At 40.1% G+C, this 23,976-nt stretch overlaps 1 protein-coding gene across 3 annotated transcripts in view; it reads left to right on the top strand.

The window, feature by feature from the left end:
- PITPNM3 (PITPNM family member 3) overlaps positions 1–23,976 on the top strand; it is a 140,560-nt gene that overhangs the window by 20,287 nt on the left and 96,297 nt on the right. For all 3 annotated transcript variants that reach the window (XM_052803869.1, XM_052803868.1, XM_052803867.1), the window contains exon 2: positions 9,627–9,722. In XM_052803869.1, the coding sequence (XP_052659829.1) occupies positions 9,627–9,722 (96 nt within the window). The remainder of the gene's footprint in view (positions 1–9,626; positions 9,723–23,976) is intronic.

Genomic DNA, 23,976 nt, shown 5'->3' with positions numbered 1-23,976 from the left:
CTTGTTGTGCCTTCCTCACTTTTGTGTTTTAACTCCTTTATCCAGCCTCATAAGATTTTTCATTACTTGATTAGTGAGTAGTCTGTAAGAATATAGTTGAAAGCTTTTTATATATATATATATATATATATATATGATAAGGCCTTATGTAGCCTAGGCAGCTTGAAAAGGTGGAATTAGTCTGGTAGAGCTAAACTAGGAATTCCTAGTTTAACAAGTTACTAGTTAAGCATTTACTGGTTGTGCATTTATCTGCAAGATAAGCCATAATAGTCTGCTGTCTCCCTGTGTTGAGATTTACCTGAAACAGTCATTGTCACTTTGGAGTTTGTTTCCAAGTTTTCTTTCATTTCTGGTTTTGTCTCTGTGTCTTCTAATGCAGTGTATCCTGTCTGAAAGCGCAATAGAAAGTGCAAGTGGTTGTCGTGTAATACTTCTGATACAGGTAGCTGTTATCTGTATTTCAGAGAACTCACTTTAAACTTGACTGGTAAAAGCAAAACAAACCAAACCCCAAAACAATCAGAAGAACCTGTCTCATGATCTTTGCATGGCTTAGAAAATCGTTTTGTGTCCTAAGGGGCTCAGCACAGTGAAGATAAAGCACTTCCGATGTGATTAAACACACAGCAGATGAATCTGTAATCTTCAGTGAAAATACAGAAATAAAAACTGGCTGAGAATTTGATTATAACATCTTTAATGCTTAGAAACCATTTAATTTCCATTATCTTTAGAAGGGAGGGAAGAAAATGCTTTCACAGAATATAATGTTAGCTGACTTTTAAAATGGATTATGAAGTTAAAATGTAATACCAGGGTCTTACAATTGCACTTTTCCATTATGCTTCTATTGTATAGGTATTAGTGCTTCTTCTGGAAATAGGAGCCTTGGTTTCGCATGCAATGAGGAAGGAGTCTGGAGTGGGGTGAGAATGGAATACAGCTCTTCTGTTTCCTAGAATCATGCCTGATTGTTTTCAAAATTAATCATATGTTCATAATAGACAACTGTGTTTAAAAATACGTAAATAAATACATTTGAAAGAATAGGCCTGAACCAAACCATCAGACCTTCCCTACTCAATTCTGAATGCTGGGGAAATTTGCTTCTCTTCCAAATGAAGTGTTTAAATTGTGTGTTCTGCAGGGTAACAGGATGTCTGCTGCTTTGTGTTTTTGCAGGGCCTGGCACAGTCTTGGGTGGTTGCTGTGAACTTACTGAAATAATAGAGCCAGACTGCTTCTAAGTCTACTCCATAGTCTTAAGATCTGTGTATCTCACCTTGGAGCTTGCCCTATTATACCAGTAGTTTAGCCAATGCCGATTTCTCATACTACCTCCTGTTTACTCTTAGGGCAGAAACATCTCATGCCAGTACTCTGTGAATGAATGTGGTCTTTGCCATAAATTTTTCTTCAGTGCATCCACAGATGTTTCCATTGCTTCCTGTTATGCCAGCAGGTCACAATTTTTTCCTTCTGATTTAGGATTATAGGACAATTCAGATTGGAAGGGACCTGAAGGGGTTTCTAGTCCAACCTCCTGCTCAAAGCAGGGTCAACTGTGGAAGCGCATCTGGTTGTTCAGGGCTCTATCCAGCTGGGCCTTGAAAATTTCAAAGGATGAAGATTGCCCAACTCTGGGCAGCTGCTTCCAAAGAATTACTTTTCTTCTGGGGAAAATGTTTAAGGAAAAACCCAATATGAAACTCATTTCTACTTAGAGCCAGCGTCTCCTCCCATCCTGCACCACTGTGAAGAGTCTTGCTCTGCCTCCTTGACACTTTCTTCACAGGCACTGGCAGGCTGCTATCTGCTCCCCCAGAAGCCTTCTCATTTACAGGTTGAACAAGCCCTGTTCCCTTAGCCTTTCATCATCAGGCAACTGTATAGGAAGGAAGTTCAGTGACAACAATGAGACTTGGATCCATCCGCTTCATTTGTTTGTGTCTGGGAGTGCCTGTCCTTAAAATAAACCTGCTAATACTTCCTTTTCTTTTAAGGGTGTAAAACTCCTATTAACTGGTAAGATTCAATTAGAATCTTAGATAGGAGGGTCAACTTTTCAATCTTTTCAAATCAAAGTCCTCTCAACTCAAAGCAGTTGTGTCCTATTTTAACATTTTGGTTTGAAAAAGATAAAAATTCTACAAAACTTGTTAGAGTTTTAGAATCACCTAATCTGTCTCAGAACTCCTACAGTTCTCTTTGTTGATAGTAAACACTAAAGGCCAAAGTAAAATGCAGTGTGAAAATCTGCAGGGGCCACTGCAATAGGAGACTATTTTTTATAATTATATTCAAAACTTTTTCTGTCACATGCAGGTATATGGTTTTCCTAGAATGAAGAGGGTTTTAAACTTTGTGCGACAACTTTTCCTTATTCAAATGGACAAATTAACATAGACATGTTGATTTCTTGGGGTTGCTAGCACTTGAGCTAAAGATCTGACTCACTGGACACCAAGGTGATGAGGAAAGATTTAACTGGGAGGTTCTTAAATGAAGGGTGCTTGAGGAGTACTGTCTGCTTGCTTGGGTAGACTCCTGCATTGTAAATCTGAGATCTGCCCACCAACTTGCTACTGGGTTACATTGCCTGACCTAGCCAAAGCATGCAGAGCTTTTCATACACAGGTCTTGTCCTTTTTTCCCCACCAGCCTATCTTCTGGTGCTTATGCTTCCTCCACCTCCATTGCCATTACCGAGCTTGTAGATTGCTCCGTTTCCAGTAAAGTTCCATGCCCTTTTGTGGCATTTATGCAATTAAGCAGTGTGAGCTTGAGGCACAGTTAAGAACTGTACCTCTAGGACACTTCCTTCATGTCACAGGGCTTCTTATCTGCACACTTGCAAGCACCTGTGTGGACACAATTGTGTAGCTTGTCTTTATTGTTCCTTATTTTGGTCTGGAAACAGCTCAGGGTGAGAATCTTCTTTTTTTCTTAAGATGAGTACAAATTTATCTATTTTTAAGGGAACTGGGATTTGAGGAAAAGTAGTGGCTGTTATGAAGTCTTTAAACAGTTGCTCTACTGTATCAATGAATCATAGCGAATGATAATTGTAATGAGGAATGAGTCTTCAATGAATCATACTTACTGTATTGGGTGAATGTGTAATTGCAGAGTTTTTCAGGTGGATGCTTGACAGAAAAAAAACAACAGTACCAAGTGTGATCCTAGTGCCTGATGGTGTATTGTGTGTGGTTTTTGTTTTCTTTTTTTCTAAGCCTAGTCAACCAGCATGGCTTTAAACATAATCACAAGTAATAAAAGTAGAATTGCCTTTTTCTTTTCTTATTCTTCCCTGTGCATTGTTCCTAGTCTGTGGGATTTCTGTTCTTTGATTTGTTATAGTAACCATGGACTTCAATCCCACATGGAGATCACATTATATGAAGTGGTGGGAAACACAGCATGCATAAAACAGTCTCTGCTTTGGAGGAGGTGCCGTGTGTTGCTGTACATGCTGCAAGATAAGAATATTGTGATTGTTTATCTTCTGAGTGATGATCATATACAGTCAATCCGATCCAAGCCTGGATATCTGCAACCTAATTTAGGAGGCTAGATGTCAAGAAAGAGGTACTTTCCTGAAGTGTGATAACTTTCCCCTGCTGTCTCTACTGTCAAAGAACACTGAAATCCTGGCTTGTGCGCCTCAGTTACATGCCTAAGGCTGAGACAAATGAATCTGAGGTCTTAAGTTGACTTTACCGATGGGACAGTTTCTTGTAATTGCAGTGGAGAAGGTGTATTCCTGTGAACGTGACTTGGAGCGTCTTGTGCAAATTGTTGTTAAATGCCTTTCAACAGTAACTCATCTTCTGTGTATCAGTCTGATAACTTGCAAACCATGCTGTTGCAGTGGTATTTTTAATAAACAATTTAAATACGCACATTATGGTGTTAAGTACAAGCTTGAAATAACTCTTCCGTATCAGTGTGATGGTTTAAAAAATTGCAGCCTTTAAAAACATTGTATATTGTTACAGAGGTTTTCTTAAACAGAAATAAAAAGAGAGGTAAAAAAAAAGGTGAAAATGTGAAATGAGCACTCATTAGTACCACTGCTTCAGTTAGAAGAAACATACTTTTTAAGCTTTTGTTTAGCATTCTCTCTCTAATGAGACTGTCAAACATGGCTTCAGTAGCAAACAGTTTTCTGTACCCTGTGGAGATTTAAATGCAATCAACTGTATTCTGTAATTACTGTTAGTGGGCTGGCCTTGGGAAATTCTGCATCATTGAGGAGGAAGAATGTTTTCTGCTTTGTTGGGATGAATATGTGTTGCAGCAGTTAGGAAATGTAGTAATAGGTATCAGCCATGATACCTTTACTTAATGGTAGTCTGTAGAAGTTGGAAGTGTATTCGTCTTGAGTGTAGTGGACTGGGAAGATAGTCTTGGAAACGGAGAGGTGAGGTGACAGCAGTACTCATTGATGTTTCTTCTGTTTTGAGGTGTTTGGTCAGTGGTCTTGTATTGCTCTCATCAGCTAAACAAATATCTGAAGGGAGAGTGTAAAGAAGATGGAGCCAGCTTCTTTTCAGTGGTGCCCAGTAACAGGACAAGAAGCAGTGGGCACAAACTGAAACACAGGAGGTTCACCCTGAACATCAGGAAACACCTTTTTTTTTTTTTTTTTTTACTGTGAGGGTGACCGAGCACTGGCACAGGTTTCCCAGAGAGGCTGTGGAGTCTCCCTCCTTGGAGATATTCAGAAGCTGTCTGCACATGGTCCTGGGTAACCTGCTCTAGGTGACCTGCTTGAGCTGGGGGATTGGACCAGATGAAGTCCACGAGTTCCTTCCTACCTCAACCATTCTGTGATTCTGTAAACCTACTTGTTACAGTTTTACCTTCTTTTGCTAAAAAACAATTCAGGTGGTATCTCAAAGGCATTTAGACATACTGATTACAACAGGTTCAGAAGCATGTGAGTGATTATTTTGTTCTTATTAAGCCTATGCAGCTTTTGCATGCTGACATTATCAACCCAAAAGAGTATTTGGACTTGAAACTGAAGTTAAATGCAAGTTCAAGATTAGGTCCTTGCATGAAAGTTCATGTGCTTAAAAATTGGGGCCCAAATGAAATAATTCCAAGGTGTCTGTGGGGATCCTGAGGTCTTGTCTACATGAAAGACTGTACTAATTTAACTACTGTAAGTTCAGGAATGTATCTTTTTCCCTACATGATGAATGGGAGGGAAACCAGTTCCCTACTTGATAGGAGTGCTGTAAGGGGAAGTGCGTTTGTGCTCATGAGGTGTTCAGAAGCTATGACATTGGAGGTTGTACAAGTAATAGATGTGCTTTCTGGACTGACTTATTTCTTGGATTTCATTTCCTTCAGTAGAAAAAAATGGATTAAAAGTGAAAATTGAATTTTTTTTTTTTTTTTTTTTTTAAAGAGTATGTGGAATTCAAGTACAGCTACCAAAAATCCTGCCTTCTTCCATTACCCACATTGTCAGGATTGCTATTCTACATTCTGTCAAGAGATTCAAGCAGGTTTTTAATGAAAATGTCCAAAGTCTACTTTTATCTCGAGGGTAAATGGGAACTTTGTAAAGGTGAACTGAAAGTTAAATTTGCGAATAGCATCTGTTGTAAAACAATGTATCTAAAGAACTGGTTCTTGGGTTTTTTTGCTCCCTAGGAAATTACTACCTCAACATGCAAATTAGACCTTGAAATTCCAGTGGAGACACCATAAATTAACATGCTGTAATATTTGGGAGCCGTGGTGACAATATGGAAGTCTGAACGAGAAAGATTTAGCTGGAAACAAGTTACTGTGGTTGATAATTATGTGTAACATATAATTGTAGGCATTTTAAATGTTGAAACTACCAAGGCGGCTGTCATTTCTAATATAACGGGAAGGAAATGTTTGTGTTCGTGAGCGTATTGTGGAAAAAAATGTCCATGGTAAAAGCAGTAATGACTTGCTAACTGACAACTGAAAAACTCATTGCTTTAGAGAACTGTTAAAGATCAGCAAGCACCCACGGAAATGTGTTGTATTGCTTTTCCTGTAACCTGGCAGAGAGGGGATGAGATCGGCAGTCCATGGGGCTTGGCTCTAGCCTTTCCACTGATATGTGAAGACTGTGGGTCCTGTTACACAAGAGCTGATGATACTTGGTTTTTTGAAGGACTGAGGTCTATATTCTTGGGTTTTTTGTGCTCCAAATTAATCTGTGTTTGACAGCCAAAATGTCAAGTAATGAATACAGTCCTTGAGAAAAGAAGTTTTGTACCAAGACTGAGTTTATTTGGATTTCTTTTGGTGTTCTCTTTTTATATAGATATAGAGATAGAGATAGAGAGATAGATTTTTTTTTTTTTTTTTTTTTTTTTTTTTTTTTGGTAACAGTGCTTTGTTGCCTCCAGTCAAATGCAGATCAGATTATTTTCACAATCCAGTTGAAAATTTCTGGAATGAAACATTGATTTGTTTTTTTTTTTCTTTTTTTTTCTTTTAAAATTTTCTGTGTGCCAGGAGACTTCCTTGATAAATAGCTTGCATTCTGAATCCTTTAATTCTAAATTCTAGTTCAGTTCTGGTGTGCAGAAGTGGAGCGTAGTCATATATGTCTTGATCTGAATGAATTTTTATTTGATTATGAAAACCATGCTGAAAATGCCTTTGTTATTATTGGATACAAATGAGTGAATCATCCAGATGCTTAAACTACCTTACTGTTCAGTGATTTCTGTAGTGGTTTTGACGTTATTTACTGTCTTTGTTATAGTAATCTCTCAAAATCTGTTAGGTAAAAACAAACAGTAGCAGGCAGTTTCTTCCCAGAAGAACTGGCTGTCTTCAGCAGAGGAACCAAATCAAAACTGAGGTGAGAAGGCACATACCATGAAATGGAAGGAACTGGCCCACGTATTGCAGGTGTTGGATTAATCCTGTAACTTTTAGTATTCGTTCTTTGAAGGTGGATTTTGCAAGGGGACTAGATATCAGGAAAGGCAAATAAGAGAAGTAAGGAAGAATGAGTGGGTCCTTCTGGTCTTAAATCTTAAGCTTTACCTGGAGAATTATAGAAGCCCAAGACCACATTGAATGGGACTTCACCAATCCATGGGAAATGTAGCTGACTAACATAACAAAAATTGGAGAAGCTTTAAAATCATGATAAGACAAATCCTGAAAATAATTATCCAAAATGGCAAGTACTTGTTTCTTCTGGTTTATTTTTGTTCGCTCGTTCTTTTTCCCACTGTTTGCTGGCTTTGGATACAAAGCATTTGTAGTGCCTGACTAGAGGCATACAGTTATACGGCTTTAAAAAGTCAGGGCCCTAAATGTCTCTTCAAAACAAATGATCTGCTGCCATAAGAGGGTATTTTTTTGTTGCGGCATTTTTGTTTGTTTCTGCAAATGTAGCCCTCTGGCTTCTTGTGGAGTCACTGAAAGCTCAAAATATATGAAAATCAGACTCCTTAGTTTTTAGCCTTGGAAGAGCTATCATCATTACAGACATCTGGTCTGGAAAATCTGAGCAGAATTTTCTCAGTGTGAAATTTATGTTCAGTATGGGAGTGTCTGTATCTACAGGACCCCAAAAGGCATTAACTGTGTGTTACTGATGAAGTCTATCTGTCTTAGTTTGGATATTCCCGTGGTTTAATAAACGTCCATAGCACAGAAATTCAGCTTCAATTACAGTTATTTGATTGACCAGGGTAGCTGAGCGAGGAGCTGTTTTCTTGCAGAGGAAAATTCTGAACACTCTTGAGACGTTCGAGGCAGTCCTTTGCCTTCTCGTCATTCTCTCTGTCTCACTGTTGTTCTCATGTTCTGTGGACTTGCCTCTCATTTACAGGTTCTTCATAAATTTCCTAGTTTACTGCCTTCCTTCTGGCTGCTCATAGATTTTTAAGGCCTGTGATCAGGAAATCTAATATTCTACATAAGGCTGAAAAAGAGTAGTTTACTCAAGAATTTTTCTACTAAGAGTAATAGTATTATATTTTGTTTTTCAGATGTAGCATCTCAAAAGGTGAGGCAGATTATTCCCTCCTTAGGCTCTTTTGTAGCATATGGGCTCTTCTCCAAAGGCTGAATTTTGCAAATTCTCCCTTTCCCATCTGTCACTCTGGCTTTGTTGTGGTGCTTCCCATTCTCGTTCTTTGAAATTTTGGAATTCCTGCTCTTCCAAGCATTGACCAAATGCAGACTTTTCTTCATTAGAAGTTCAGAATAGTGTTCTTTCTACCTCTATTTTGATGACTATAGCGATAAGTTTTAAAATACATATATTTGAAGGGAGGGACAGCAAGGTGTTGTTTGGTAAGGAATAATTCAGCTTGCCGTTCCCTATTGTTAGTAAAAGGTTCCAGAAATCTGTAACAGTAAATGTAATGATCTGTATGCATTCTCTGGTAGCTGCCAAATATCACTGGACACATTCCCAATACACACTGTACTCTTGTAATGAACACTGACTCCTTAATAACCAATTATTTTGAATGTTTTTGTTTGTGCTTTTTTTAAGCTATTAAAATGCTATTAACTGATTAGTATTTTTACTCTCGGCCAGCTAAAATCTGCTTCCTCCTACCACCTTTCATTTATATTTCTGATTAGATCAGCTGTAGATGGAGTAAAAGTAGAACAAAAGGCTGTGACCTAGTGGCATGTTTCCCCAAGAACAATGTAGAAGGATGGCTCCCCTGCTTGAGTTACTTTTTTACTACTGGGAGAAGGAGAATGCTTTTGTGGACAGGGAGGGCCTCAGGATATTAGATTTCAGGTCTGATGTCATCATTTGGAGAAATTAATAAAACCAACGACACTGTTCTGGTTAGTAATAGCTGTAGTGTTATAGATACGGTGGATTTGATCCCTGGTTCCCACTGATTTGGGGGAGACTTTATTGTTAATATATTTCACTACTACTTTCTAGTGTTGGGTTGCTGTAGATGTAAGGAGAACTGATATAGTTAGGCAGCTCTGGTTTACTAATTACAAATTAGTTTGAGTATGATAACCCATTGGGACCATCTAAGTTGTCATGACTGTATCTGTTGCTATATGTATTCTAATGTGGTTTTGCCTTCCTGTCTTCAAATGGCAAGCTTCAAATGAAAGCCCCGGGCTCCAGCAAACCAAAGCTGTCTCATGAAAACAGCTCAGTGAGTGAGAATTCAGTAGTTTGTCTGTAAATCTGTGAGCCAAATAGGATGGCACTTCTCTTAGAAGTGAAATTGAATTTAAATGGGAGCTACTGCTATGTCCTGGGGAAACGCTTCTCGTCTTAGAAACAACGTACAGTTTGAGTGTTGGAATTGAACAGCCTGGTGAATTCAACAGGGAAGGATTTATCTTTTCAAGTCACTGCATTAGCTGAAAAGTGATGCAGGCTTATCTTTAACAAGTTCTTGGTTTAGTCACTTTTGTTAGGTGGAAGCAAGAAGTCTAATTTTTGTGTCATCCTGAGAACTCTGGCTGACTGTTGAGATTAAAGTACGTGCACTGACCAAAATGATACACCTGAGCCATCTACACGAACTGTTTATTAATGTATTTTTTTTCTTTAAGCCTGGAGCAGAGGTGAGCATGCCATTGCATTAATGTGAGTCTCTCTGTATTTCCAGCTGGCCCGTGCCGATTCAGTGGTGCTCAGTGGCCCATGCAGAACGTCCTCAAAGACTCTGTGGAGAGCTCCGATGATGAATTCTTTGATGCGCGAGGTCAGTATGTGGTTTTGTCCTCCCCTCCCCATTCTTTCCCCAGTTTCGTAGCAAGTAACTAAGCTCCTTTGGCAGTGAACTGAAAACATTGTCCTGATCAGACTGAGATCTGAAGAAAACCCATCAGATCTTCTCTGAAGGATTTGTGAATGGGCCTAGATTTATGGGAGATGGGTGAAGTGCTGGGGTGGATGAGAGAGCTGCCATGAACTGGATCTGGCATCAGAAGCAGCATGACTACAACAGTATAGAGCAACCTGGTCTAGTGGAAGGTGTCCCTGCCCATGGCAGGGGGTTGGAACTAGATGATCTTTAAGGTCCCTTCCAATCCAAACCATTCTATGATGTGATGATTCATGGGCTCAGCTTGTTTACAGGTCAGGTACTATATGATGTTACAGTTGGAGTGCTCTTGTTTACAGTTCCTGATGAAGGCCGTGAGTGTGTGTGTTACTAATGACCAACTTTTAAAACGAATGGCCTAGGTTTTCCACTCTGGCAAAACTTTCACTGAAGTGACTGGGACCTCTGCTTGTTCAAGAAGCAGCAATATCTGAATGCTTGTGGGTTTAATTGGGTGAATCCAAAATGCAACACTCCCTACAACATCTGATGAGACCCTGAATCTTGGGATGCTCTTTAACATGCCAAGTTTTGTTCTGAAGTGGGAGTAAAGTTTGTAGGTTCTGTGCACACACAACCTCCCACCTACAGTGGGAGACAGGGGCTCTGTTTTTGCTTTTGTTGGCAGGATCCAAACCTAATGCTTTTCTGACATGTTTTGTTGCTTTTCTGAAGAGAATAACGAGCAAGGGAGGATTAATTCTGCTATTACTGTGAAATCCAACTGTAGGATCTTTCATAGCATAGGCCATTGAGGTCAGACTGAGCTGCCCCTATGTCCTCATGTTACCTGGAAGTCAGGAGTGCAGGGTGATGGAATAAACTTGTTGAATGTACCTTGGCTTTTGTAGCAATCTAGATTCATTTAGTACAGAGCGATCCCAATGGCTTTGAGCACCCTGAATTAGTGAAAGATGTCCCTGCCCGTGGCAAGAGGGGTTGAACTAGATTATCTTTAAAGGTCTCTTACAACCCAAACAGTTCTATGATTCTATGAAAAGGAGAGGGATTCCCCTCCCCCCAAATATTTGTTGAGACTTCTTTTCTAGTTTAAAGTAAACCTAATCCAAAGTGGAAAACTCAGCTGTCTCATGGGAAACTTGGCTTGGGTTTGGATGTGCTTTTTATTTTTAGTTTGGTTGCTTCTTTAACAGCACAGTCAGCAGACATTCGGCTGATGTCTAAGTACAAAAACATTTGCACGGCTAAGATTGTCACTCAGTTTTTCCCTCTGTTGATATTTATGATACAGCAAATTAATTTTCTTTTATAGGACTGCATTGGCTTTAGTCTCATTGCTTTGTGCCGATTTGATGTCTGGAGATGCATGGTGGTATTGCAAATGGCAGTTGGTATTTTTAAGGCAGTATTTGGAATTAAATGTCTGCTGTCTTGCAGTGAACTTCATATTTCAGCATGTTTTAATTTTCTTTGTGGGTGGAATTGTTGCAGGAATGGTTGGCGACTGACTCTTGTGTTTTCATGCTGGTATAAGCTTGAGTTGAAATTCAGCATGAAGGAGTTGTTACGTCAGTAGCTTTTTAGTTGCTTTAAAAATGCAGAGGGCAGGAGGCAGGCAGTGAAAATGAAACAGCTTTTGTGGGGGGATCAGCTCTGTGCTCTGAATGGTTTGGAAGCTCTGAGGCAACTTCACCGATAACTCACTGATTTATTTCTGTGAGGCTGAATTTGCAATATTATTTTCCTAAACAAGCTGCTTTTGCAGAGGCATAATTAATCAGATTATTGCTGTGTATTATTCAAAGTACAGGTTTGGATCCAGGATGCCTCGAGTTCAGTTTATCTGCTGGTTTTTGTGACAATGATAGTGACTTTATCTGATGGTGAACCACTTATTTTCCTTTCTGTAAATTGCCTACTGTAACTGTAAAATTTTTGACAACTTTAAACTTGAAAGACAAGCTGCTTACATGAGTTAGATTTATTTGTTTTATTGTCCTCCTCCCCGCCCCGCCTCCATAGGACACAGCCTCAGTCAAACAGGGGAAGCAAAGTTTTCAAAATAAAATGGAATTTGAAAACTTGCACAAAATTCCAGCCTCACTTAGAACACTACAACTGACCGTTGACATCAGGCAGTTCTAAATGGAGATGGATATTGGAATAATGTTTTTGTGAAAGTCAAATGATTTGTGTTTGGTTGATCAGGTAGAGCAGAATGAAACTATTTGATGTAGTGTATTCAGGAAGTCTGGTGAAATGATTTAATGGATTTTGCTATCTCTAGAATATGTGAAATTGACTGTGGACTTCATGTTCTTTCAGAAATATGCTTGCATCCTCTTGATTTACCATAGTTAGAAATGAGTCCCTAGCTGTACAAGTATGCTACAGCCACTGTGCAGAAAGAGATGCAGATGTTCTTTCTGACTTAATTTGAAAGGATGTCCTACAGTAGGTTTGGTTGGTTGGTGGGGTTTTTTTTGGTTTTGTTTTTTTTTTTTTTTTTTCTTGCTTGCTTTTTTGGTTTTGGTGGTTTTGTGGGTTTGGGGGTTTTTTTTGGTTTTTTGTTTTTTTTTTTTTTTTCTTGCTTGCTTTTTTGGTTTTGGTGGTTTTGTGGGTTTGGGGGTTTTTTTTGGTTTGTTTTTTAAAGAAAAAAACCCCACTCTTAAGTACATTCCAGGAAACAAAATTCCCTCATTTGTTGCCTTTATTAATAAGGTGTATATTCAGGTCAGAGCCTTTTCGAAGTCTGAGACATGAGATATGCATCTAATAGCAGTTTTCTTCCCTGTGCCTGTACAGCTAGGCTTACAGTAATAACTACTTGGCTGGTATAGAGAGTTCTACATCTGAGAATCAAGAAGCAATACACAGAAGAGTAAAGAAATAAGTGACCCAGAAAGGTAAATAAATGAGGGGTTTTTCAAAAATTTATACGTAGGCTGAGGCACAAAGCCTGACTATATGTTGTCTGATGTCACAGTGCCAGCTCGTGCCTAGCCTGAAGTCAGCTCAGATCTGTATTTCTGAGCTGGGATTTAGCAACCCATTTCTATTTGAAGAGGGATTTGAGAGCTTTGAGCGAACAGCTCTGAGCTCTGTGTGTGTGCATGCACAGGAGTGCATGTTTCAGAAAATACATTGCTGAACACTGATTATTTTCTCCTTGTTCTGAACCAAACAGCTATCTTATCTGAAAGCGACTTTTAGCACAGGGATGTTCCAGCTGTCTGCACAGAGAGGAAAGAAATAGAGATGTTAGAAGCTGATTTGTCCCTTGTAATCTTTATCTTGTCAGTGGGTAGGCATGCAGACACTGCAGCTGGTACTCAGATGATCCTTGCACCTAGATTCCACCACTCCCCAGGATGGATGCTTCATTATTACAGGAATTTAACGTCACATTGAGTGCTGTAAATGGTCATAGGTACAAAGCTGATGTGGATGTGTAACAGAGATTTTGGGGGAGAGGTTGTGTGTGACATATGTGTGTAGATACATATTTTATTTGCTTTTTTAACTATAAGAATAGCAGCTAGTCATCTTGTGTTTTGGAGGCAAAACCAAAATCTCAAGGTATTTGTGTCATGTCTCATGAAAAATCCATGCCCTTGAAATCCATCTCAGTCTATGGAAGTCTCCTTGGACTGAGAGAACTAGTAAACAATAAATAAATTCACCAGTACAGAAAAGCTTTCTACATTGTTGTTGATCAGGTCTCCAAGCTTGGTTTGGTTTTGCCGGTTGGGAGGAATCTTGCTCTTTTGGGAAGGGGCTTTAGCTACGGCAGAATTGTGTGCTTCTGCTAAGTAGCTGAAGTGTAATGTGATAGAAGCAATGCTCTGTGACACACATGAAAAATCAGTGTTGAAGATGCTGTTCTGCATTGTGCTTACTCAAAGTGAAGTGAGTCTGGCACTGTGAAAAGCTGTCACTGTAGGGAGAAAGCACAATGTTAAATAAGATGATGACCACAGTGCTTAAGTTTGACTTGCTGCATCTCTCCTAGTGCCTAGTCCACAGGACTGACTATAGCAGTAGGGGTTTGGGGTTGAATATTGTTTCTTTACAGGCTAGGGCCAAATTTGAAAGCATTTACATGTACAACTACTCTAAGCCTCATTTGGAGAGTTTCACTTCATAGTCACAGTCAGTAAGTAATCACTTTCAGTGATTGCTTATGACCATAACTTTAGAAGTTACAATCATTGTATTCTCACTTGTGAAACTTCAGCTAACTTGGCCTGATTGTGGGTTGGCTACCGCAGCTTGTCTGAGAACTGTTGTTGAATATTTGACCCTTGAAGTATGATAGAGTGTAGTGCTATTTGGGAAGGGTAAGTTCTACAGCCTTCGAGAAATGTGTTTTATTTTTCTGACCAATAACGAGAGAAGGATTCTCGCCACAGTGATACTGAAACAAGGCTATAGCTGTAACAGTAGTGTGTGGTTTTCCAGGCAAAATGTGTCCTGGGACTCTGGGGCTGACATGTGGGTTAGAGCATGGTTATAAAAAGGTGCTGCAGGCTATCTAGGTGAGTAGCTTATGAAAAGCAGCCTGTCTGGATTGATCTTGAGAAGAAATAATTTCTAGTACAGATTTCCAAATCTTATTCCATAAGAAAACTGGAGAAATCAAAATGTAATGTCTTAAATCAGTGTTTGAGTTGCACTTTTTCATTTCTCAAATACATATCCACAAAGAAAGAAGAATTTCTTAGAGTTGTGGGAAGAGATGCAGGCAGGGCCAATAGTTGCTGTGCATCAGGAGAGCTCTCTGGAAATGAGTGGATGTGCACCAATTTAGTCTGCTATTTAATTCATCAAAAAGAACAGAAGAAACCTGACAAAAACTAATCTTACGTGCTGTTGTCAAACAGGCTGCTCCCTCCTCCTTTGTATTTTAGGCTGACAGAAACTGAGAAGAACCAATGGAAACAAATTAGTGCAAGTGACAGAAGACTCAGGCCTTGGATTTCTGTGTTTAAAATTAATAACATTAACATTTTCACTCAGAACTATTTAAAGCAAGGAAAAGTGAGAGCATCTGGAATTCTAGTTTGTTTCGAGTATAAAAGTTACAGAAACTGGAAAAGCCACATCGCTGCTGGAATCAAGTCTCTCCCCAACAAACACATTTGCATGTAAAAGACTGATTTCAGTTTTTTACTTGTATTTTTAAAAGCTATGAAATGCAAGAATAGATGTGTGTGTAGAAGATGAGGGACTGCCAGAGAAGTCCAGTACAGTCTAATCTAATCAGTTTTCTTAAATTCTTTCCTTTGTATAACCCTAAATAGGGATTCCTGCTTACCCCATGTTGACTTTACACTGCTGTGTTTTACCCCAGCACAGAAGTCTTGCTGCCATTTCCTCAGGCATCAGACTTGACTACACCAAGTCTGTAAATGTGGATCTTTCCTGCCCTCAGTGCAGGGGTGCACGAGGTTGTGACCATTCTATCAGAGAGTCAGGATATCATTTTGGCATTGCTGATTGAACTGTGACTTTGCTAAATGAAAAAACATGGAAATTTTAGGGGAGGTGGCTGCCTTTGGATTAAGATACCAGGTAGGAGCTGAGATTCTCAGATCTTTGGTCCGTACTGTCCACATTCCCAGGGACATTGCTTATGGCTGAGTCATTTTCCTCAAGTCTGTCATCACAGGAGTCATTTTGGTATCACTGCTTTCAGGTTGGTAGACATTCCTTTTTTGTTTTTCTTTTTGATGCATTATCTGCCATCTTACTTACGTTTTGAGGTAGCATCTATATTGCCTGTATCAAAGCTCTAGACTGGAGGAGACACTACTAAGTGAGAGATGTTATTGTGAAGCAGAAGATGCCTTTGGGGATCACAGAAATGTGTTCTGTATCATGCAGGGGATCACAGATCCTGGCAGTGAGGAGTGGGCAGGATGAAATATCAATCTCCAGAGTTTTTGCTGAGGAAATACTAGTCTCTCTTCTTTCCATGGGGCTGCTTATGGATAGGTTTCATGAAATGCATGTACTGAAATACTCATGGTAAGATAACTGTGGACAGTATCAAATTCCAGGTAGTAACAACAGCTGAAAGGAATCACCAGGACGCTATAGTTTATTTGCCATTCAGAATTTGCCACTGTTTTAAGCTCTTTCATTTTCTCTTGTCACTTTGCTACTGTGATATTGCTGCCCCATGTGCATTGAGTCCTGCTAAGGTAAATGTCTCTGCTTTACCCAATGCTACAGGCTTCATTGTCTGAAAACCTGTAGTTAATGCTGCTTTGCCTCTTGGCTGGAAGGCAGGAAGAGAGCTTCAGCTACTGAAAATTGTTGCTGAATTCACACCAAAGGGCAGGTGGACAGTTGCTGCACAGCTGCACAGCACGACAATGAAGCATAAAATACAAGGCTGTTCAATGTGGATTGTTTTGGTTTGGTGGGGTTTTTTGGTTGGTTTTTTTTTTCTTTCTTTTCTTTGGGCAGGAGAACTGTGTGCTATGTAGCAAGTAGTTTTCCTGGTGTGTATTTACAACTTAGGTAAATGCTGCATTGAGTTGCAGATAGACTGCTTTGGGCTTCTGAAGGGGCTGTAAGTCTGTGTACCACCAGAAGCTGTTAAGAACAGCGATCATCTTCCAGCTGCTGTCAGGTGGACCATGAAAAGACTTGGAAGTGCTTACAAGCTGTTGATAGGAATGCGAGGTTTTGTGCTTTCTTGAGAAGGAATGGCCTGTAGGCTTTTGTATAGGGTGCTGCTCTGAAAGGGGTCCATAATGTGAAATTGTTGTAATTTCATCATGTTTCTAGGACTATGACTTTTCTAGAAAATTAGGCTGAAGAAGAGCAAAGCTGAGGGAATAGTCAGGTGTATTCAAACGTGTGTCTTCCAATACGTGAATAGATAATAATAAAACCCTCTAACCTCCCTTTTAGCTGATACTCCCTGATAGCTGTCACTTGAGAGCATGAAGCAAAAGTTGATAATGAGGAGAGATCTCAGCAGCATGTACTGACATTGCAGTGAGACTCTTTGCTAGTCAGGCCACTAAAACATGGCACGTTTACCACTCCAGATCCCTGGTGATGTAAATAGCAGCCAGATGTAGTCATGAGAGAAGCATAATTTGGCTTTAGCAACGGGTGGTCTAAGAGCAAAATGAGAGTAGGAAACTGGCCAAAGGTAGTCTCAGTCTGGGGTCATATCTGAAGCAGCTAATTGTGGAAGTTGCCATTTTTTGTTGAAGTCGGTGAATAAACGTTGAAGTGTAGAAGAAGGATGCATGTGTGTTAAGAACAGAAACTGTTGTGTGTTTTGGTGGGGGCTGTTGGAGCATTGTTGGTAATCATTTCAGTTAGTTTTGGTTTCATGTGGTGGTGCAGAAGCAGGAAATATTGTTTTTGACAAACTGCATGCCTCTCCCCTCCCTTGTTCAGTGTACTGCTTCCTGAACAGGCTACAAGCATTTATTTTAACAGTTGCTGTGTAACTCTTCTCATTGAATCCATGTACTGCAAACTAGGTTGCATTTACACTCCTAAATTAACATTTCCAATTCTTTTTTTTTTTTTTATAACCTAGACTCCAACCACTAGTATGAACACAAATTTAAAGTTTTACTTATTGTTATGGCCCTGCTACCTTGATTAATTTTGTTCTTGGTACCTTGGATTTTGTGCTAAAAAACCTAATGTCCTTATTTCCCTGCCCTTTTGGGGAGTTATGTGCTGTTGACAAGTCTAGCAACTTGCAGGTCTAATTTTAGCACAGAGCCTACTGGCTTGAGCAGCTGGCAGAGCAGAGCACAAGGAGAAATCTATACGTTTGGAAGTTAAAACAAAGCCAGTGTATCTAAGCTTCTACCTACATACTTATTGTAAGCCTTTTATCCATGCCCTGTGGACTGACAGAAATGTTCCCTACAGCATTTGAGCTCTGGTGCAAGTTCTCATTCAGCAAACACTTTCCTCATACCACCTCATGAAGTTAGCAAGATGTCCTTTGCAGGAGTTGAAAGACTTTAAAGGTATGACTTGGGAATAATGGGGAGTAGACATGGCAAAACTGATCATGTTGGATCATGCTGTATGACACAAAGGTGTGATTGTCCGACTTAAAGACTGGTCCCACTTGGGCACTGGACTCTTTATAGGAGGCAGTATGAGGTAGTGGGTAAAAAATAGATAGATTGTGGGCACATATGGTCTATTTTAGGGCAGTGATTTTCTGAGTCATATAAAACTATTTGTTTTATTTCTAGGTTTTCAGTTTTCCAATTGTAAACTATGAGAAATCTTTTCTGGCAGGTGGCTAGAAATTAAAGTGGTATTTCAGAGGAAGCTGTCGATGATGGTTATTATTGAAGTACCTGGGAGGTGATTTCAGGCTTTCTGTGGACTCCTCAGAAGAATCAAAGTTAACAGTTGATATCATGTTTGTGATAAGATGTAAATGGTAGTACTGCTGTTCACAGGGGATCCTATAGCCACTTTCTGACCTACTTTAAATTCAAATGAACTCTGACTTCAACAGTTGTTCTGGATTTAAACTAGTCCGCCAGATGAGAATCTGACCTATCAGAAACATACCTTCTTCATCATTGCTTTACCTATGCATTAGGCTTCTGATTTAGGATGTGAGGGCTTCCCCCCCCCCCCCCCCCGGCCCCTTGCTTCTTAAGTATGTAACTATAGCAGCTGTTACAGTCAAAAGCCTGCTGTCAGCTTTGCTAAAGATTGAAGAGGTGGCATGGAATACAGCTGCCTCATTTTCTCCAGCTGAGTTTGTTTAGTCTGCATAAAAACTTTTGTCATTAGTTTTTCCTTCTTAAAATGAGCCTTATGGCACTGTCTTCTGTATTACTATGTTCATATAAAGCTGAAGCCATAGATATCTGTGGTATCTATATACCATAGATACATGGTATATATTTCAAGCCAGGCTCTGCATGTGGTTTCTCGAGATTCTTATTCATGAAAGAGGCTGTGGTAGCTCTCTACTGATTAAGAGCTGCTCTTAATTTGCTGCACCTTCCTCTCCTGAAAATAGATCCACTAGTCTCATTAATTTAATTTTAAAATGCTCTGCTGAGCAACTTGAATATTATTTGGAAATGCTGCCAGTGAACTAAAGTGGAAGTTTGGGAGGTCTAAACTCTCCTCAGCATGTTTATGCTCTGAGGCAACAGTGTGATGTAAAATTCTATTGTGCTTAGCAAAAAGCCTCTCAAGGTGTGAGGATGCTGACCCTCATTCACAAAAGCACATGAATTTTAAGAAAAGGCTGTGTTGCAAAGATGGCTTGTGAATGTCTTAATATCAAGATATCTATCTTTTCCTGCCTCAGGTTTTAGTGGGTGTCATTTTCCGCCGCCCCGCCCCGAGTTTAAACATCAATGGAAGGCACTTCTGCAAGTGTGTTATTTTCCGTGATACATTCATTGCTGATGATATGTGGTTCCCCATCTGTTTGGAAGAGACCCAAGTGCTTGATGTTGCTAGTGCTACTCCTGCATCTGTGGCATTAGAGTAGCTCTTTGTCTCTGCTGTTTATAGTATATTATATCTATGGACTCCACGCACAGTCTTCCATTGCCTTCTCTACTTACAGGACTTTCCAAGAGACAAATATAGGTATTAAAGTTTCCAGATACTTCTGTGCAAACTGAATGCAAGTCTTCTAAACCTCCCTGTTGATAAATCTTTTTTAGCTGTTGCCTAAAACTGATAGATAGTGTCTATTCTTGGTTACAGATACTTAGCTGTGTAATTTAAAGCCAGTGCAGTGTCTTTTGTCAGATGGCAGATTTGATGCTGGAATTGAGTTGTTTCATAGCAGACATTGTCATATCATGACAATACCAGTTTCAATATTTTGATGCTTCCAAAATTTATTTAAAATACTTTTATTGTTGATCATTGCGAAGTGCTGTGAGTTTATCCAGTGCCATCACTTCTTGTAATGTGTGGTATGTTTAGTACATTTTGTTTAGTGCAGATGATGATACTAATGTAACTTATTACTGCACCAGATTCACACGCTTCAGAAATGTGAGGAAAGATACCCTCTTCCTGGAGTTCATGTATGTTAAAGGAATCTCATAGTTCACTGAAGTTAGTCCAGATTCTTTTTGGGTGAAAAACCCTTATCAAATGAAAACCAAAGTCAACACTGACTGCTTAAGTACTATAAATTTGAGGTGTCTCGTTTGAAGGGGGTTTTTAAAAGTATTTTTTCAGAGTACCCAGGCTCTGAAAATCAAAAACACTGGAAGTTACATAAATTGAGAACCCCCAAATTGGAAAGATTTGGAAAAAAGAAAGATGAAATCTTAATCTTCATTTTTGAAAAGCATCCCATGCTCCTATCAAGCCTCTTTTCCTCTTTATGCTTGAGACTGTTTTCTACTTTTCTGTCAAACTGAAATGATTCAAAGGCTTATGCAATCTTCCCTCCCAAAACCTCGCTCACTCTGCACTTGCCTAGAATAGGACATAGCAGGAGTTGCTCAGGCCCAACTGAAATAGACCTCATTTTTTGTCAGTAACAGTTCTGGACCTAGTATGCTATATTCGTGTGCTAGCCAATGCTGTTTAGCTGTGTGGCTACCGCAGTGGCAAACTTTAGCAAGAACACTTTGTATATAATGCACTGGATTTTGGAATGGAGAAGACAATCCCAATATTCCTTATCCCAGTCTACTGCCTCCATTCTCTTAATTCCTCTTTTTTGGGGGATAAACTACTTTAAAATCAGAATGTCTGTGCAATGATTTTTTCCATTTCTAATGCTGTTCACTGTCCCAGCTCTTCTATGGCAGGATGATTTCCAAAGTTTGGAAGGAAGAGGCTAAGTGTGTATGTATAGTATTTTACATATTATATTTTAAATATATTTGGGAGAAATGTCATGATACTCCTAGTTTTTGAGCACAGAATGCTGTATGTAAAGTATATTGATTTAGTATGTAATACAGCTTTCATTAAATACTTACTAATTTTTTAATGTCAGGAGCAGCCTCTATAGTCTGAAATGCTTATAATGACAGTAGCTGTCCTTTTTATAATTGTTACTTGAAATAAAAAGTGACTGCTATATATAGATAGTGAACATCTGTTACTGAGTTGTTAATCTTCTAATAACAGACTTCTAGTGAGAGATAATAATTTAATATGTGATAAATTGCTTATGTGGATCAAAATTAAATGTGTATTGGAGACATCTATGCATGAAGAGAATGAGAGATAGTGCTCTGTTCCCACTGGGTGTTCAATGAGAATAGTATACCTAAATTGTTTAAGCTGCATTGAAATCTCAAGCTTTAGTGAGTGCAAGAGTTGGAAATAGAAAAGAAAAATAGTCTCTGCTCATTTTCCTCCATGCTGCCTTTGTGCTTTTCAATGATCTCCTACCATGTGCTTAAAACAGCTGTCTTGGGGGTTTCAGTGATGTTTCCAAATTCCATGTGAAGCTGGAATTGTAACTTTGAGCTCCAACTCATACTTCAAATTTTGTCTAAAAAGAGAACTAAAATGATGATTCACACATTTTAGATGAGATAGTTCCTTTGATACAAAAAATGTTGCTGGGTTCTGTCTTTGGGAGTACGATTGCTTACTGTGCTTGATGGAATATTCTTCTGAATTGTCAACATCCATTGTTCAAGAATGCTTTGAAGGTCAGTGTGATGACTGCATTTTTGGAGTTGCTGAGGCATGGATCATAGACTAATGAGAACAAAAAATGCACTTGGAATTTGCTGAACATAGTCCGTATTCAAGCTAAGTCATAGAACAGACTTCAGAATACATTTTGCAGGAGACTAAAATGTTGATAAACGGTGATTGCCCACTGTACCAAGGGAGTTCGACACAAGTATTTCCAAGTTTCGATTACTTTGTAGTTAGCTTGCAAAAATGCTCTTCAAATCAAGTTTTGTTCAGGCAGATTTCCAGAAGAAAAGTGGTGTGGGGAAATGGACTCCTTCATTTCTATGGGAAAGGTCATTGGTCTATTAAGCAACCAAAGATAACATTGTTTATGTGTAGTATCTTGTAATGATCACATATAGGCTTTGGCCAGTACAAAAGCCTTATTGTACTAAACCCTTTGCAAAGGCGCAAGGGATGTCTTTTGCACCCTTGTCTTTGTCACCTTTCGTTCTGAGTAGATGGGTGGCAACAGGCTGAGGAAATCAGCACAGAGTGGAATCATCTTACTTAGGGCCATAAACTGTATCAGTGGCTGAACTAGGGGAAAAATGGTTCTATTCCAGTAGTCTATCTACAATTAAATTTACTTTCTAGAGAATGCAATGCATGTTTAAACATGTTAAGTCAGTATCTTACTGCTGGTTGTTAGTTGTTCTGGAATGTTTCAAGGACATCCAGCTATGGTTGAGGCCTTGGGGTATTTAATTTGCCTTGGTTAGTACTGCTTCTTATGCAAAACAGGTTCACTGGGTGTTACAACCTGCAAGTACTGCATTTTAATAAAGAAGTGAGGAGAAGAAATAGTTTAATTAATCAATCCATACAGAAGTGATCCCAGATCATATTCCTTCTGCCTATGTTTGGCATTTGATGTCAGCCCTTAGGGTCTCTGAATGGACACTTTGTCATCTGTATTGGCTTTGTGTGGCAAGGTTTTGGTAGCAGGGGGGGGTTACAGGGGTGGCTTCTGTACGAAGCTGCTGGAAGCTTCCCCTGTGTCCGACAGAGCCAATACCAGCCGGCTCTAAGACGGACCCGCCGCCGGCCAAGGCCGAGCCAATCAGCGATAATGGTAACGCCTCTGTGATAACATATTTAAGAAGGAAAAAAAAAGTTGCTGGGACAGACAGAAATGGCAGCCGGAGAGAGGAGTGAGAATACGTAAGAGAAAAAGCCCTGCAGACACCCAGGTCAGTGAAGAAGGAGGGGGAGGAGATGCTCCAGGCGCCGGAGCAGAGATTCCCCTGCAGCCCGTGGTGAAGACCATGGTGAGGCAGGCTGTCCCCCTGCAGTCCATGGAGGTCCACGGTGGAGCAGATATCCACCTGCAGCCCAGGGAGGACCCCACGCCAGAGCAGGTGGGTTTCCAAAGGAGGCTGTGACCCCGTGGGAACCCCGCGCTGGAGCAGGCTCCTGGCAGGACCTGCGGATCTGTGGAGAGAGGAGCCCACGGAGCAGGTTTTCTGGCAGGACTTGTGACCCTGTGGGGGACCCACGCTGGAGCAGTGTGCTCCTGAAGGACTGCACACCATGGAAAGGACCCATGCTGGAGCAGTTCATGAAGAACTGCAGCCCGTGGGAAGGACCCACGTTGGAGAAGTTCGTGGAGGACTGTCTCCCGTGGGAGGGACCCCACACTGGAGCAGGGGAAGAGTGTGATGAGTCCTCCCCCTGAGGAGGATGAAGCGGCAGAAATAACGTGTGATGAACTGACTGTAAACCCCATTCCTCGTCCCCCTGTGCCGCTGGGGGGGGGTTGGTAGAGAATCCAGGAGTGAAGTTGTGCCCGGGAAGAAGGGAGGGGTGGAGGGAAGGTGTTCTGAGATTTGGTTTTATTTCTCATTACCCTACGCTGGTTGATTGGTAATAAATTGAGTTAATTTTCCCCAAACTGAGTCTGTTTTGCCCGTGATGGCAATTGGTGAGTGATCTCTCTTGTCCTTATCTCGACCCACAAGCTCTTTGTTATATTTTTTCTCCCCTGTCCAGCTGAGAAGGAGGGGGAGTGATAGAACGGCTCTGGTGGGTACCTGGCATCCAGCCAGGGTCAACCCACCACATGATCTGAGCAATTGGTCCTGCTGCCATGCCTCCCTTTGTTATTACTCAAAGATAACAAGTCCCACAGCAAGGGTGAAGCTGACTCTTCCCTTGGGAAATGGACTTTGTGCTGGGGAGTGCACGGTGTATCCCCTCCCGCCACTACCAAAACTGTTGTTGTGACAGTCAAGCTCTCAATTTCTAGGCACTTCTGAAATTGTTTTGGTAGCTGCTGCTCCCCTGTACCTCTTGCAGAGGTAATTGGAATTCCTGATGTTCATGCATTTTTGGAAGAGTGGATGAAAAAGGGTATTATTTTATGGGAAATTCCTATTTGAGGTGGTTGAGATTTCAGTTTTTCTGTTCTTTATGCTGGGAGCCAGGCATTGTAAGTGGGCTTTTTCTTAAGTTTAAATATGTAAGGAAGAAA

The sequence above is a fragment of the Harpia harpyja genome, chromosome 12 (genome assembly GCF_026419915.1).
Source record: "Harpia harpyja isolate bHarHar1 chromosome 12, bHarHar1 primary haplotype, whole genome shotgun sequence".
NCBI classification, from domain to species: domain Eukaryota; kingdom Metazoa; phylum Chordata; class Aves; order Accipitriformes; family Accipitridae; genus Harpia; species Harpia harpyja.
This window is presented reverse-complemented; position numbering and strand designations above follow the sequence as displayed.